This window comes from Microchirus variegatus, assembly GCF_963457635.1.
Source record: "Microchirus variegatus genome assembly, chromosome: 7".
Taxonomy (NCBI): Eukaryota; Metazoa; Chordata; class Actinopteri; order Pleuronectiformes; family Soleidae; genus Microchirus; species Microchirus variegatus.
The window spans coordinates 16,197,222-16,209,632 of NC_139808.1; the positions used below are offsets into that span (position 1 = coordinate 16,197,222).

Genomic DNA, 12,411 nt, shown 5'->3' on the forward strand with positions numbered 1-12,411 from the left:
GTTTCTCACCCCAGGTGCCACCCTGCAGGATTGGCTATCTTCCCTGTCAGATATGGAATGGATGGAAAGCAATTAATTGAAATACAAAATTACAAATAAAATAATCATAATTTGTTTCTGGTTATAAAGGATAAGAAATCATGCGGAGTGTATTATGTGAAGATCATATATGTAAAACTGAAATTACAAAAATCTTGAGGGAAAAAACATGTTTTATAATTACACTGTAACATGTTTGGCCCCCAAATACGAAGTCAAGCCTGAAGCAAATGTGGCTGTGTCTGACATCAAAAAAGAGAGGACAACAAGACTAAACCAAGTGTAGATGACGTGCACTGGCATAAAATAAGTATGAACAATGAACATCATAATGGTACAAGAAATTTGGAAATATCAAAGAATTTGAAAAACTTGAGATTTAGTTTTAAGTTTAGAAATGTGTCCCTTAACCCCAAAGAGAATATTTTATTTTCTTCAACTGTATGAACTCAATTAAATCCATCAACCATGCAGAGACAAGGTGGGATTGTTGATTGAATAGTGAATCATCTGTGTCACAAGACATTGTGTTTCAGGTCAATACTGAACGCTACTGATGATGTCTTGAATATTAAAGTCCAGTATAATGTCAGTGCAGATACCAAAAACAAACATTTTTCATGTATCACATACACTCTTCGGAGCTTCGCCTTTAAATCACACAGGTTACACGTCGTAGACTGTCCGCTGGAGCACACTGAACCATGCCAACATATTTTCTGTGAATAATACTTTGCACTCGGTATATTTACGTAATTTTCATGCTTAGTTATGCAAAAGACTGAGAAAGATAAACACGATTTTGATGATGAATGCTAGGATAATAATAGCAGCGATCCGTTACCGGAAACGGAACCATTTCGTCGACGTACCGTCCGTCGCCATTTTCAAAAACGGCCAACCTTTATTGCGCACACGACAAATTTTGTTCAGCAAAAGCGTTTAAATAAAGCAACGGATCGTTTGAATAACAAGGTAAAGTCATTCAGCGAGTGGGAGCTGGTAGTGTGGTAGTCACGTCAGATACTAGTCAGTCATTACGTTCGCATTATAAAGTTGCTCTTGTGTTTTCACCGATTTAACCCCTAATATCGTTTCTTCACGGCATTGGCTTGTGTAGCTAAAGCTAACTCAGAGCGACATATTTTGAGCTGTCTAGCTTAGCTTGTATATGATTTGCAAACCACTATTTTTGATACATGAAATATCAGGTTGGCACAAGCTTAGCACAGACTGCTAATAAAAATATGAAACTCTGTGATGGTGAAGTTAATATATTAAAATGGACTATGAATGCACGAGTGGTTGCATATTGGACATAATTTAGTTGATCCGATGTGGCGACACCCAAAGGGAGAAGCTTATTGATGGAAAAATAAAAAAAATCAACTCAAATAACGACTTTGTAATAACATTCAAGTCAATTCAAAAGCACCTTGGCGAATGGGCGATTTAGGGAATAATGGAGCAAGCATAAACACTGTTAAAACATTTAAGAAAAATATTTAATCATTTAAGAATACAAGTATTTAACAGTTTCAGTGCATACTGGTAATTTGTATATTCTAGCAAGTACAGATACAACTGTACAAAAAACTAGAACATTTGACAGCAAAATGTTCCTCTTGGTGCCAATGCTAGTAGCTGATAATATATTTTTATTCACTTTTTTTTTTAATAAACATCGCTGTGTTGAGAGTATTTAGACAAGGTGACATTTGGGTGGATTGAACCTTTAAAAGTTATTCTCAGATAAAGTATTTTTGTGCAATCAACCTTTAAAACAGCACAGTATTTAGACAAAGTAGTGTCTGGGTGGAATGAACCTTTAAAACTGAGAAAAAGTAGTATTTCTGTTGAATCAACCTTTTGCTCTATGTTGTCTAATACTTGTACATGTTTGTTGTTGTTTCCATCAGTGACGGAGCAGAGGCCCGTGACCCTCAGACCATCACTCAAAATGATGGAGCTTCCTCACTACAGCAGTCAGCTGATGCAGCAGCTGTGGGCCCTGAGGAAGGAGGGACAATTCTGTGACTGCACCATCCTGGTGGGAGACAGTCCTCACCGAGCACATAAACTGGTGCTGGCTGCCTCCAGCATGCTCTTCAGGTAGTTCCAGTGCTTATGTAATTTGCCGGATCTGTTCCTTAGTAGAAATGGAGACCATCTAGTTAATCTGCCTTTTTGAAACATGGAGCCGTTGGAAGCCTCCAGTTTAATAATATACACTTTTATGGATGATTTATTTATTAAATATTTCGAATTTAGCTTTTTTGTCGCCTTAGATACCGTATGTCTAAACTCCTTGGAAACATCAGTAAAAAAATCTTAACTCAAAGTGTGGCCACTTTTTTTTTTGTTTTTGTCCCCATATGATGACCGATAACTTCAAGTTCTGTTGTCTCACATCTGTACATAAATACTCAATTTGTGTGTTGCGTACTTACAAAACAGGCTGCAAATCACTATTTGAGGATGGAACGATACCACAATCTCGAGTATCTACCAATATCAGTCCAATACAGTCATTTTAGACCATTAAGATTTTACATTTTTATCCGTCCGATATTTGATCCAGTGATTTTGACCAGTATTGGGCTGATACAGATTCCTATCCCTAGTACAGTCTCAAGCTGCAACTAATGATCATTCTCATAATAGATTCATATTGTTGATCATTTTCTCAATTAATCCAGTATTTGTTTGGTCCATAAATGTCAGACAATGTTGATTGGTGTTTCCCAAACCTGTAAATGAGGATGATGCCAAATGCTTTGTTTTGTCCACAAACCAAAATGAATCACTTTTAATTACTTTCTTTGTCATATGGAGCAAAGAAACGAGAAACTATTCACTGAAAACGTGTTATAATAATTAATTAATTAATTAATTAATTAATTAATTAATTAATAAAATTAAAAAAACACTCAAATAGTTGACAATTAATTTAGTAAACAGTTAATAGAATAATAATTGCAGCCCTAGTACAGACTCATTACATTACTCCAGGTTTTGCCCCCTTTCTATGAGGGTGTGCCTTGTTTCGTTGTAATCATTTATGTTTCTTTTAGCTTTTATAACACTTTTATATCATCTATTGAAATGCACACCTTAAAATCATATGTCATTAGGCTTCACTTCAGGGTTCAAAACAATGTAAACACAGATATTCAGCTTCTTTTATGTAAAAACTTTCTAATAACAGTAAAACTTTAACACACATTCAGTCAAAACATCTGGACGGGTGCAAAACGTTTCATAACAGTAAGATAGCAGACGCAATCATAAGGATAATTTAAGTGCACATTAGGTAAAATATACATACACATATCCCTTCATATGTGGGCTGAAGTCACTATGTACAAACACATACAACAGCCTTTTAATAATTTGTGTCAGGTCCCTGCTCGAAGGCTCCGACACCATCTCCATCGACACGACCGTGGCGTCCTCGCAGGAGTTTGGCTGTCTACTGGACATGGTGTACACCGGGAAACTGCCTCTGGGGAAACACAACGTCAGTCGCATCGTCGCCGCTGCGGACAACCTGCAGATGTTTGACGTGGCTGTTGGGTTTAAAAATGTCCTCACCAGCCTTGTGAACCAGCAGACCCCCGTCTCTGCACCACAGACACCAAGTGTCATCGAAGACCTGAGTGAGAACCCTGAGGGTTTAGCGTCATCCAACAAGGACGCCTCCACCTCAGACAAGACCGAGCTAAAGGTCGAACAAGAGGAGCGAGAGTGTGAGGGTGACGGTGAAGAGGTGGAGGAGCCACCACATAAAAGAGCATGTGTCGAGCCCTGCAGGTCCTCAAGTGAGTTTCAGCTGCACGTCCTCTCCAATACAACAGTTAAACATTAACTGTGTGTGACTGTGAGTGGACTCAGTGTTTTCATGTTTGTGTACACAGCATCGGAAGAAGCCACCTTTTCAGAAACTGTAGCAGAAGAAAATAAGGCGGCGATCAAGGCGTCCACTGGGGTCCTGGAACATTCTTCTCAGATTGTGGAGCTCCTCGCCAACACGTCCTCTGTTCTGGAGCTGCTGAGCCAGGCAGCACAGAGCAGCCTGGAGAAACAGGAGAGACAGGTACCACCTACTATTTGATTTTAAAACTTTCAGGTTCTTTTTTTTGTTCCATCTCCTTTAAACTAGAGAACTTTTCCCTTCAGTTTTCTACTCTCCACCATTAGCTTGTATTCTTCTCAAGTAACCTCAGTATTTTAAATGTACTTTAAGCAGAATGTCACACTTAAAATAGTGAAATGCTGAGTGTAAAAGTGGGGATTGGATGCTTTTGGAAAAATGTCTCATTCTGACAGATATGTAAGCTTCTGTTTAATGTCATCACATGAGACACCAAGAAAAAAAATAACCAAGAAAATAAAATAAATCAACCACAGTAATGATTCGATGAACCAATTACTAAATTAAGCGTCAAATAGAGTGTTTTCTTCAATAATAAAAGCAAGTTCAATTATTTAAAAGACATTTGCGAACATCATCTTTTCCAGGTTTGGGAAACACATTCAACAATCATTCAACATTTTACGGCCCAAACAAAGCCTTGTCTCTAATGTAATATTGCGTTTTAAATAAAGGTTAATTCTCTCTGAAGTTGAGGTCAATAAAATAAAGACTCTTCTTTCTTCCTGCCAGGTCGTGTGTCAGTGCTGCGAGGAGGCAGATGCCAGCTCAGCCCTGGAGAAGCTGATGAGCACAGTCAAAGAAGGACAGCTCAGTAAAGGAGGACTCTTCACTCTGCTGCAGACCATTCAGCAGAAAACCTCCTCCTTCCCCCCATCACTGCTCTCTCTGCTGGGTGAAGAGGAAGAGGAGGAGAGGATAACGCAGGAGCCAAACAGAGACAATACAACAGGTAAAGGAAGAACATGCTGCATCTCTGTGTTTTTCAGCTATGTTTAAAACCGTAACAGTAACAACTTACATTTATTTTTGTGGGAGGAGATAGTGAGGGAATGGGAAACAGTCATGTGGATGCTTAGTCTCTTAAAGTCTCCTCCTTATACCTTCACCTCACTGCTCTTTTTTTTCCCCCAGTGGAGTCAGAGGAGCAGAATGGCAGCAGGAGTGACGAGAATGAGGAGGAAGAGGAAGAAAACCCCAAAGAGGAGGAAACGGAAGAGGACGACAAAGACATTAATGATCCGTCAAACCCCAGCTCCTCTCCCTCGTCTCCGTCCAAGCCCTACTCTTGTCGCTGGTGTAACAAAGGTTTTAACTTCAAGTGCCGAATGCTGAGCCACTTGAAACGCTGCTCCTTGTCCCAGGAGTGTGAGCAGCAGTGTCCACAGTGTCCAGAGAAGCTGCCCAACCTGCGGGCACTGCAGCAACATCGGGCCAAAGCTCACCGCAGCACCGCACGTGTTAAGAAGAAGGTGGCCTGTGACATTTGTGGAAGGCTCTTTGCCCATCCATCAGGTGAGAGTCGTCTGGTTTGACGCTGGTTCGTTTTTTACACTTTAACATCTGTCCTGAAGGATCTGATCACAGGTGGAGTGAAGTGTTAAGTATGACTGTTCATGCCTGGCATTAAAATGCGTCTCAGTGGTAGAGTGGGTCGTCCTTGGGTAAGAGACTTAACCCCACATTGGTCCACAAGACTGTACGACAGAAGTTCTGAAACAATGATTCGATTAGTCAATTATGAAATGAGTCGTCAACTATTTTGATAATCGGTTTGAGTGTTTTTAAACAAGCTTTCTGATTTTTCAGCTTGTTAAATGTGAATATTGTCTAGTTTCTTTGCTCCATATAACAAAGAAATCTTTAAAAGTTGAGATCATCATCATTTTCTGACACTTTATGGACCAAGCCATTCGATTAGGGAAAGAATAGTTAGTTGCAGTCATCAGGACTAGAAAAAGCACTAAATAAATACAGACTTACATCAGATTTGACTTCATCCATGCTGTCCTGTCGATTTTTCGAGAACAAAATTATGCTTTTAATGTGTCTGTAGTATAGTATAATAGTGGCGATAATAGTGTTACTTTGAGAGCTCAATATTTTCTCAGGTGATACTTGGTATAAAGAGGTCAGCTGAGGTTGTATGAGTTCGGGGAACTAATGGCATCAGTGGCTCACTGCAAACATCTGCTCCCTCACGCCGCACGACAGGTATGATTTACCACAAGCGAACGGAACACTTTGACGAGAAGCCGTTTGCCTGCAAGGAGTGTGAAGCAAAGTTCGCGGCCAACTCGTCGCTGAAGAATCACATGAGGCTGCACACGGGAGAGAAACCATACCAGTGTAAACACTGTGACATGAGCTTCAGTGTGGCTGCTGCGCTCGCTTACCACAACAAGAGGAAACACTCTGAGGGTAGGGGACACACACACACAGTTCAACACAAAAAATGGCAACATGTTAATCTGTTTAAAATCTCTGGCACATGATTCTAATTCAGACTGAACATGCATATGCAGTACTTATTAGACTCACAGATGCATTATCAGGTTGTCTTAGTCTGACTTCTGATTTAGTCCTATTTCAGTCAGACTACCAGATTCACAGGTAAGTTTGTACATTTATTATCTTAAAATCTTGTCTTTTTGATGTGTGTCCATGACGACGAGGCAGCCTTATGATCAGAATCTTATCCTGAGTTTGTCTTTCTGTTTGCAGGAAAGATGTATGTGTGCCAATATTGTAAGGCCACCTTCGCCCAAGCCATTGAACTGACGCGTCATGTGCGCACACACACTGGGGATCGTCCCTATGTGTGTCGCGAATGTGGTAAAGGCTACATCCAGGCCAGTGGACTCACTGCCCACCTACTCACCTTCCACAGTAAGACTGACCTCTTATTCATTCCTGTGTGTACGTCATGACACGCGTAGAATAAGCAGTGATGTTGTGAAGCGTAACTAACTACTTTGTCCCGCTGTCTTGTCAGACATATCAGAGCCTCATGATTGTCAAAAGTGCTGTCTCAGCTTCAACTCCGCAGAGGAGCTTCAGCAGCACATCGAGGAGTTGCACCCAAAGGACTTCCACAAGTGTCCCACCTGCCACAAGGTGTTCACCAGCGCCGCCCTCCTGGAAAAACACAGTGGAGCGCACACCGGAACCAAGCCCTTCAGCTGTGACCTGTGCAGCAAGTCATACCAGGTAGGAGACGTGGATATTTGATCACATTATTAAATATGATGAAATTATGACTCCCATAAATAAACAAATGGTGTAAATGTCTAAGTATCTAATTTTTTGATATACTGAATTTTGGGTTATTGTTAAATGTGAGCCAAAATCATCACAATTAAAAAAAACAAAGACAGTAAAGTAAAGTACTTCACGATGTGTGTATTGAATTTTTCACTATTTGAGTTGAATTACCCAATGCACCCAGTGTTTCACATGTTCAGTGTCTCTCTCTGTTGTCGTAGCAACTGTCAGGACTGTGGTACCACAACAGGATCAACCACCCTGATGTGTTTGCCAGCCACACCCGGCAGATCAAGAACATGGTCCAGTGTGATCTTTGTTTCAAGTTCTTCCCCACCGCTGCCATTTTGGCCAAACATCAAGCTGCTGAGCACCAAGGTGAGGACAGACCAGTTTAACTCGTTTATAAAGTTGACCCCTGTTCAGAAACTGGTTGTAGCATCTGTCCTGGGAGAGCCCAGGGATCTAAGCCATGTTTCCACAGAGTGGAACGGTCTGGTTTGGTAAATTATTCGTTTTCTGTTTCCAATAGGAATAGTACCAAAACAACAAGCCCCAATCGTTGCATACTTTGAAACATGAGAACAAAAATGCTTCTGTAATAATTGGCTGATTAGTAAATAATAATTGGCCAGTTCTGATGATTATAAAATGGCAGTTATTGGGCTGATTACGTGGCTCTACTCTATGTTATAGAATATACTGCTTCATGTGTGTCTAAATAAGTGAGTGGCAAGACTCTGGTGTAAATGACGTAAAAAAAAAAGCACAACTTAAAGGCAGGCCATTGACCATTGACCATCTTTTCACTAGCTGTTCTGGAAGGAGAGGAAGAGTTGCAGAGCAGTGAGGAGTCCAGGTGCTCGCTCTGCACCGTGCTCTGCTCCTCGCAGCTGGAGCTGCAGGAACATATGCTCTCCTGCCAAGTGGAGGCGCGAGAACAGCAGGAGGACGCAGAGGAAAAGGCGTCCACGTCCCACACAGTAAGGACATGAGGAATGTTGTTGCACACGTGACTTCCAACAACAAACCGGTCATCTCAGTCCATGACGGTGTTCCCTTCCAGAATAAATACAAATATTGTTTTTTACGACTTCTCTGTCCAATCAGGTGATTCCCGCGGATCAGACGGGCAGTGAGGGGGCGGAGTCAGGGATGAGCGACGCACAGCTGGCAGCTGCCCAGCAGGTTTTTGTCACTCTAGCGGGTGGAGGACAAGGCGGATCATCGTCAGAAGTGGTCATGGTCAACATGTATGACCTGCTGAACAACTCGGTCACCTTCATCTGTGAGGACAAACCATCAGCTCCTCATTCTTAACCATGAACTCTGACCCCAAAGACAGTGAGGACGTGTGTGGTTTTATCACCACCTCTGGTCAGTAACACGAAGACAGTACAGGGAAAGAGTGACAGAGTTCACGAGTCAAGGACTGTGTGGTCAGTTTTTTTTTCCGTTGTTGTTAAATTAAATGTATTTCATTTTGCTTGTAAAGAAACCCAAGTTGGCTTCAAGCCATCTCCAAAGATCGATGAAGTAATTTAAAAAAAACAATCATATCAATGTCTGTTATTCCTGTTTACACCCACACACACCACCAGAGACCAATCTTATTGTGTTAGTCCAACTTAAAGTGGACTTTTAAAATACTAGAGCAGTGCCTGTGCAAATTCTGTTATTGTGTGTGTTTTCAGCGATATATTTAACAATATATTTTGCATTACTTATCCAAAAAACGTCAAACTTGCCAGTGCACTTACTCGTGCCCGTAGCAAGACACCCATAAAGTTTGATCAATCAGACCATCGGTTCGAGATAGATACAGTATGTAAAAATGTTTGTTCAACTGAAATTGTTCGAAATCAAAGACAGACTAACATACAGGTAATGTGGTCGGGAGAAGAACTTTCTTTTCAACTTTTTATTGAGCTTCAGTCATCAGAGATACAGGAGTTTTGTTCGTCCATACTTTTACTTCAAAAACACTCATCTCATGAAGAAAGACAAAATCCATCTGTGTTTGCCAGTCAGCTCTCAATTCTTTCTTGCTTCAATTCAAAATTAAAATATAAACCTTTACAAAAAGGTTCAAAAATGTGGCCTTCACATTTGATACTATTAATTCAGTCTTACTCGACATAGAAGCAGTGCAGCCATTTGTTGGGACTACTTTCAGCGGCAGACTAATCCACACATGCAGGTGAGTCTTTGAGGCAGGAGAACATTGGGTGTGGAGCTCAGTCAAAATGTGTGTTTATGTTGATGCCATGATTTTAAGTTTTTAAGCAGCTGTATGGCTCAAAGGAAAAACAAATGCACAGACACATAAAACATGTTTGTGTCACATTTCCCCAGAAATGAATTTCCCCAGTCATGGTTTGATCAACTGAAAAAACCCTGGACCGAAAACTAACAGTGAAAGAGGAGTCACTGGACATTGTTTAACACAATTAACTAAAGAAATTGAAACGGGTCAACTGAAGATGTTGACTCCCTGAAGAGAGGGAAACCATCTGAGCAGAGGCTCTTCCACCTGCATATAAAGCCTCAGTCAGGCTGATTGTCCTCAGCTGTGGAAGAACAAGCGTGCAAACCAATATCCACTGATTAACAAAGAAATCTGTGACCTAGATTCTGGATCTCTGTCCATAGCTTTGCTTAGTTATCTCTCTGTGTTTAGTTTAATATGAGAAACTTTAATAATAATGATTAGTGTTTCTCAAACCTGGAAATGATGATGTTCTGAAATGCTTTGTCCACAAACCAAAATAATTACATTTTAATGATTTCTTTGTTACATGGAGCAAATAAAACCAATAAATATTCACATTTAAGCAGCGGAAAAATTAACATGTTCTAATTATTAACTAATTAAGTAAACACCCAGAAGAAGAAGACATTTTTACCTGAGGCTGAGTCCATCTATTTAACATAGATTTTGCAGATTTCAGTCGTTTAAAAATATCTCCGTTGAGAAATGTAATCACATGTACATGGATAGAACAGTTCATGAAGAAGGTGTGTTACAGATTAGGTTTTTATGTACAATGACAACTATTAATGAGTTAAGAAATTAGTTATTACTATTTTTGAAGTAGTTTGAGTGTTTCACTGTGCCTAGTGAGTGGGAGAAGAGCTTTATCCTTAACCTCTACAAGGGGAAAGGTGAGGCCTTAGACCGGTGCAACTACAGGGGCCTCAAACTCACGGACCACGTCATGAAGTTACTGGAACATGTGTTGGACTCAGCTAGCTGTAAAATAGTGAACATTTACAATCTTCAGTTCGCCTTTGTGCCTGGCAGAGGCACCACCGTTGCCATCTTCATCGTGCATCAACTATAAGAGAAGTGCATTGCTGCAAATAAACCTCTTGAATCCGGAGAAGGCCTTTGATCAAGTTCCCAGAAGGGTACTGTGGTGGGCAGTGGTGTTGAGGAGTGGGTTGTGAAGGTGATCCAGGCCATGTATGCAAATGCCAGGACCGTGTGCATGTCAACGGACCACATATCGTAGAGTTTGGTGTTGGAGTGGGGGTGCATCAGGGAACGGTACTCAGTCCCCCACAGTTCATTCTTGTCCTAGAGGCTCTGTCCCGTGAATTCCGCACCGGAGTACCCTGGGAGCTCCTTTACGCCAATGACCTGGTAATCATTGCAGACTCCCTGGAAGACTGCATTGCAAGGATGAAGGCTTGGAAGTTTGGCATGGAATGCAAGGGCCTACGGGTTAACATGAAAAAGACAAAGATCATGATATCTGGCCAGGGTCTGAACTGAAGGACACAGGCTCCCGTGTGCGGTATGTCGCTCCGGCGTGTGAGCTCAGTGACACTAGCAGATGTTACGTTGCCTGGGGAAAGTTTAAGAAGCTCCTGCCCATCCTAACATCCAGGCACCTACCCTTCAAAACCTGTGGCAAGGTGTTCAACCTGCATACGATCAGCCATGCTACATGGGAGTGAAACCTGGGCCCTTACCGCCTCGGAACTCCAGCGATTGCGCCGCAACGACAGATCCATGATTAGATGGATCTGCGGCGTCAAACCCCAGGATGAGAAGCCTTTGGCTGCCCTATATGCAAGATTTGGGGTTGAGGACATTGCTACAGTGCTACGGTCGCGCCAACTCCGGTAGTACGGGCACGTTAAATGAGCCAGCGGCTGCATCAACACAATCACCAAATTGAAGTTGCTAGTCAACAGAGGTCTAAATAGACCAATGTAAACCTGGATGGAGTGCGTCAAGAGGGACATCAAAGTGTGCGGCCTCACCAGAACGTGGTGTGAAGACTAGCTGACTGCTGCCCCTGTGGCAGGGACCCCCGCAGCACTTTAATCTAATACTGGATACTACTTACTTGATTTAAAAAAGTCCAGTTCTGTGATTTCAGTTTCTTAAAAGGTCCAGTGTGCAAGAATTAGTGACATCTAAAGACAGCCTTTCGCCCGTACTTTGCGTTCATTTCAGAGAGTGGGCGTGGCTATCCAGTGAAGCTGTGAAGTCATCATAAATCCGAGCACACATATGGAAATACTGAAAATGCTGCCTGTCTCTCATCGGTACACCAATGAGTAGTATTACCCATTAATGGGACGACTTACATTTAGTGGTCTTACATTCCTTCTCCTTGAAATTCCATTGCATCTCTGTCTATTTTCGATCAAGCACAATTAAATAACCTCTTCATTGGTCGCTATGTTTGTTGATGCCTGCAACTTCTTACTCTTGTACCACAAAAGTCGCATGAGGGTAGAGTGACATTTCGGACAGACGGCTGTAAGACGGACTAAAATGGCTACCTTTCCTGACGTTAAGAAACTACAATGACGTTCACGTACCATAGAGCAGGGTTTCGCCATCCTGGTCCTGGAGACTCACTGCCCCAGCTCCCACACACCTGATTCAAATAAATGAGTCGTTACCAGGCTTCTGCAGTGTTTGCTGATTTGAATCAGGTGTGTTGGAGCAGGGAAACATGTAAAACATGCAGGGCAGTGGCTCTTGGCTGCTGTAGAAACATGGCGGTTCATGATGGTAAAGCGAGGTACTTGCCTAAATGTAAAGGCACATTTTAATACAATGTAAATTTGTATTTTTAAAGTGACTATTACACGTCTACACAGAACAGAATCCTCTCCTAAATAAATAAAGGGCTACAAATAAACTCTCCTAA

General features: G+C 41.6%; 1 protein-coding gene across 1 annotated transcript; it reads left to right on the forward strand.

Moving 5' to 3' along the window:
- Positions 1–1,999: 1,999 nt before the first annotated feature.
- zbtb40 (zinc finger and BTB domain containing 40) lies at positions 2,000–8,591 on the forward strand (the record flags this gene model as incomplete). The annotated part of the gene is made up of 11 exons (XM_083892383.1): positions 2,000–2,151; positions 3,442–3,860; positions 3,957–4,135; positions 4,706–4,925; positions 5,108–5,488; positions 6,188–6,394; positions 6,698–6,862; positions 6,969–7,183; positions 7,459–7,615; positions 8,051–8,220; positions 8,348–8,591. The coding sequence occupies 11 exons, from the start codon at positions 2,000–2,002 to the stop codon at positions 8,555–8,557; spliced, it is 2,475 nt and encodes an 824-aa protein (XP_083748509.1). The 3' UTR covers positions 8,558–8,591.
- Positions 8,592–12,411: the final 3,820 nt, after the last annotated feature.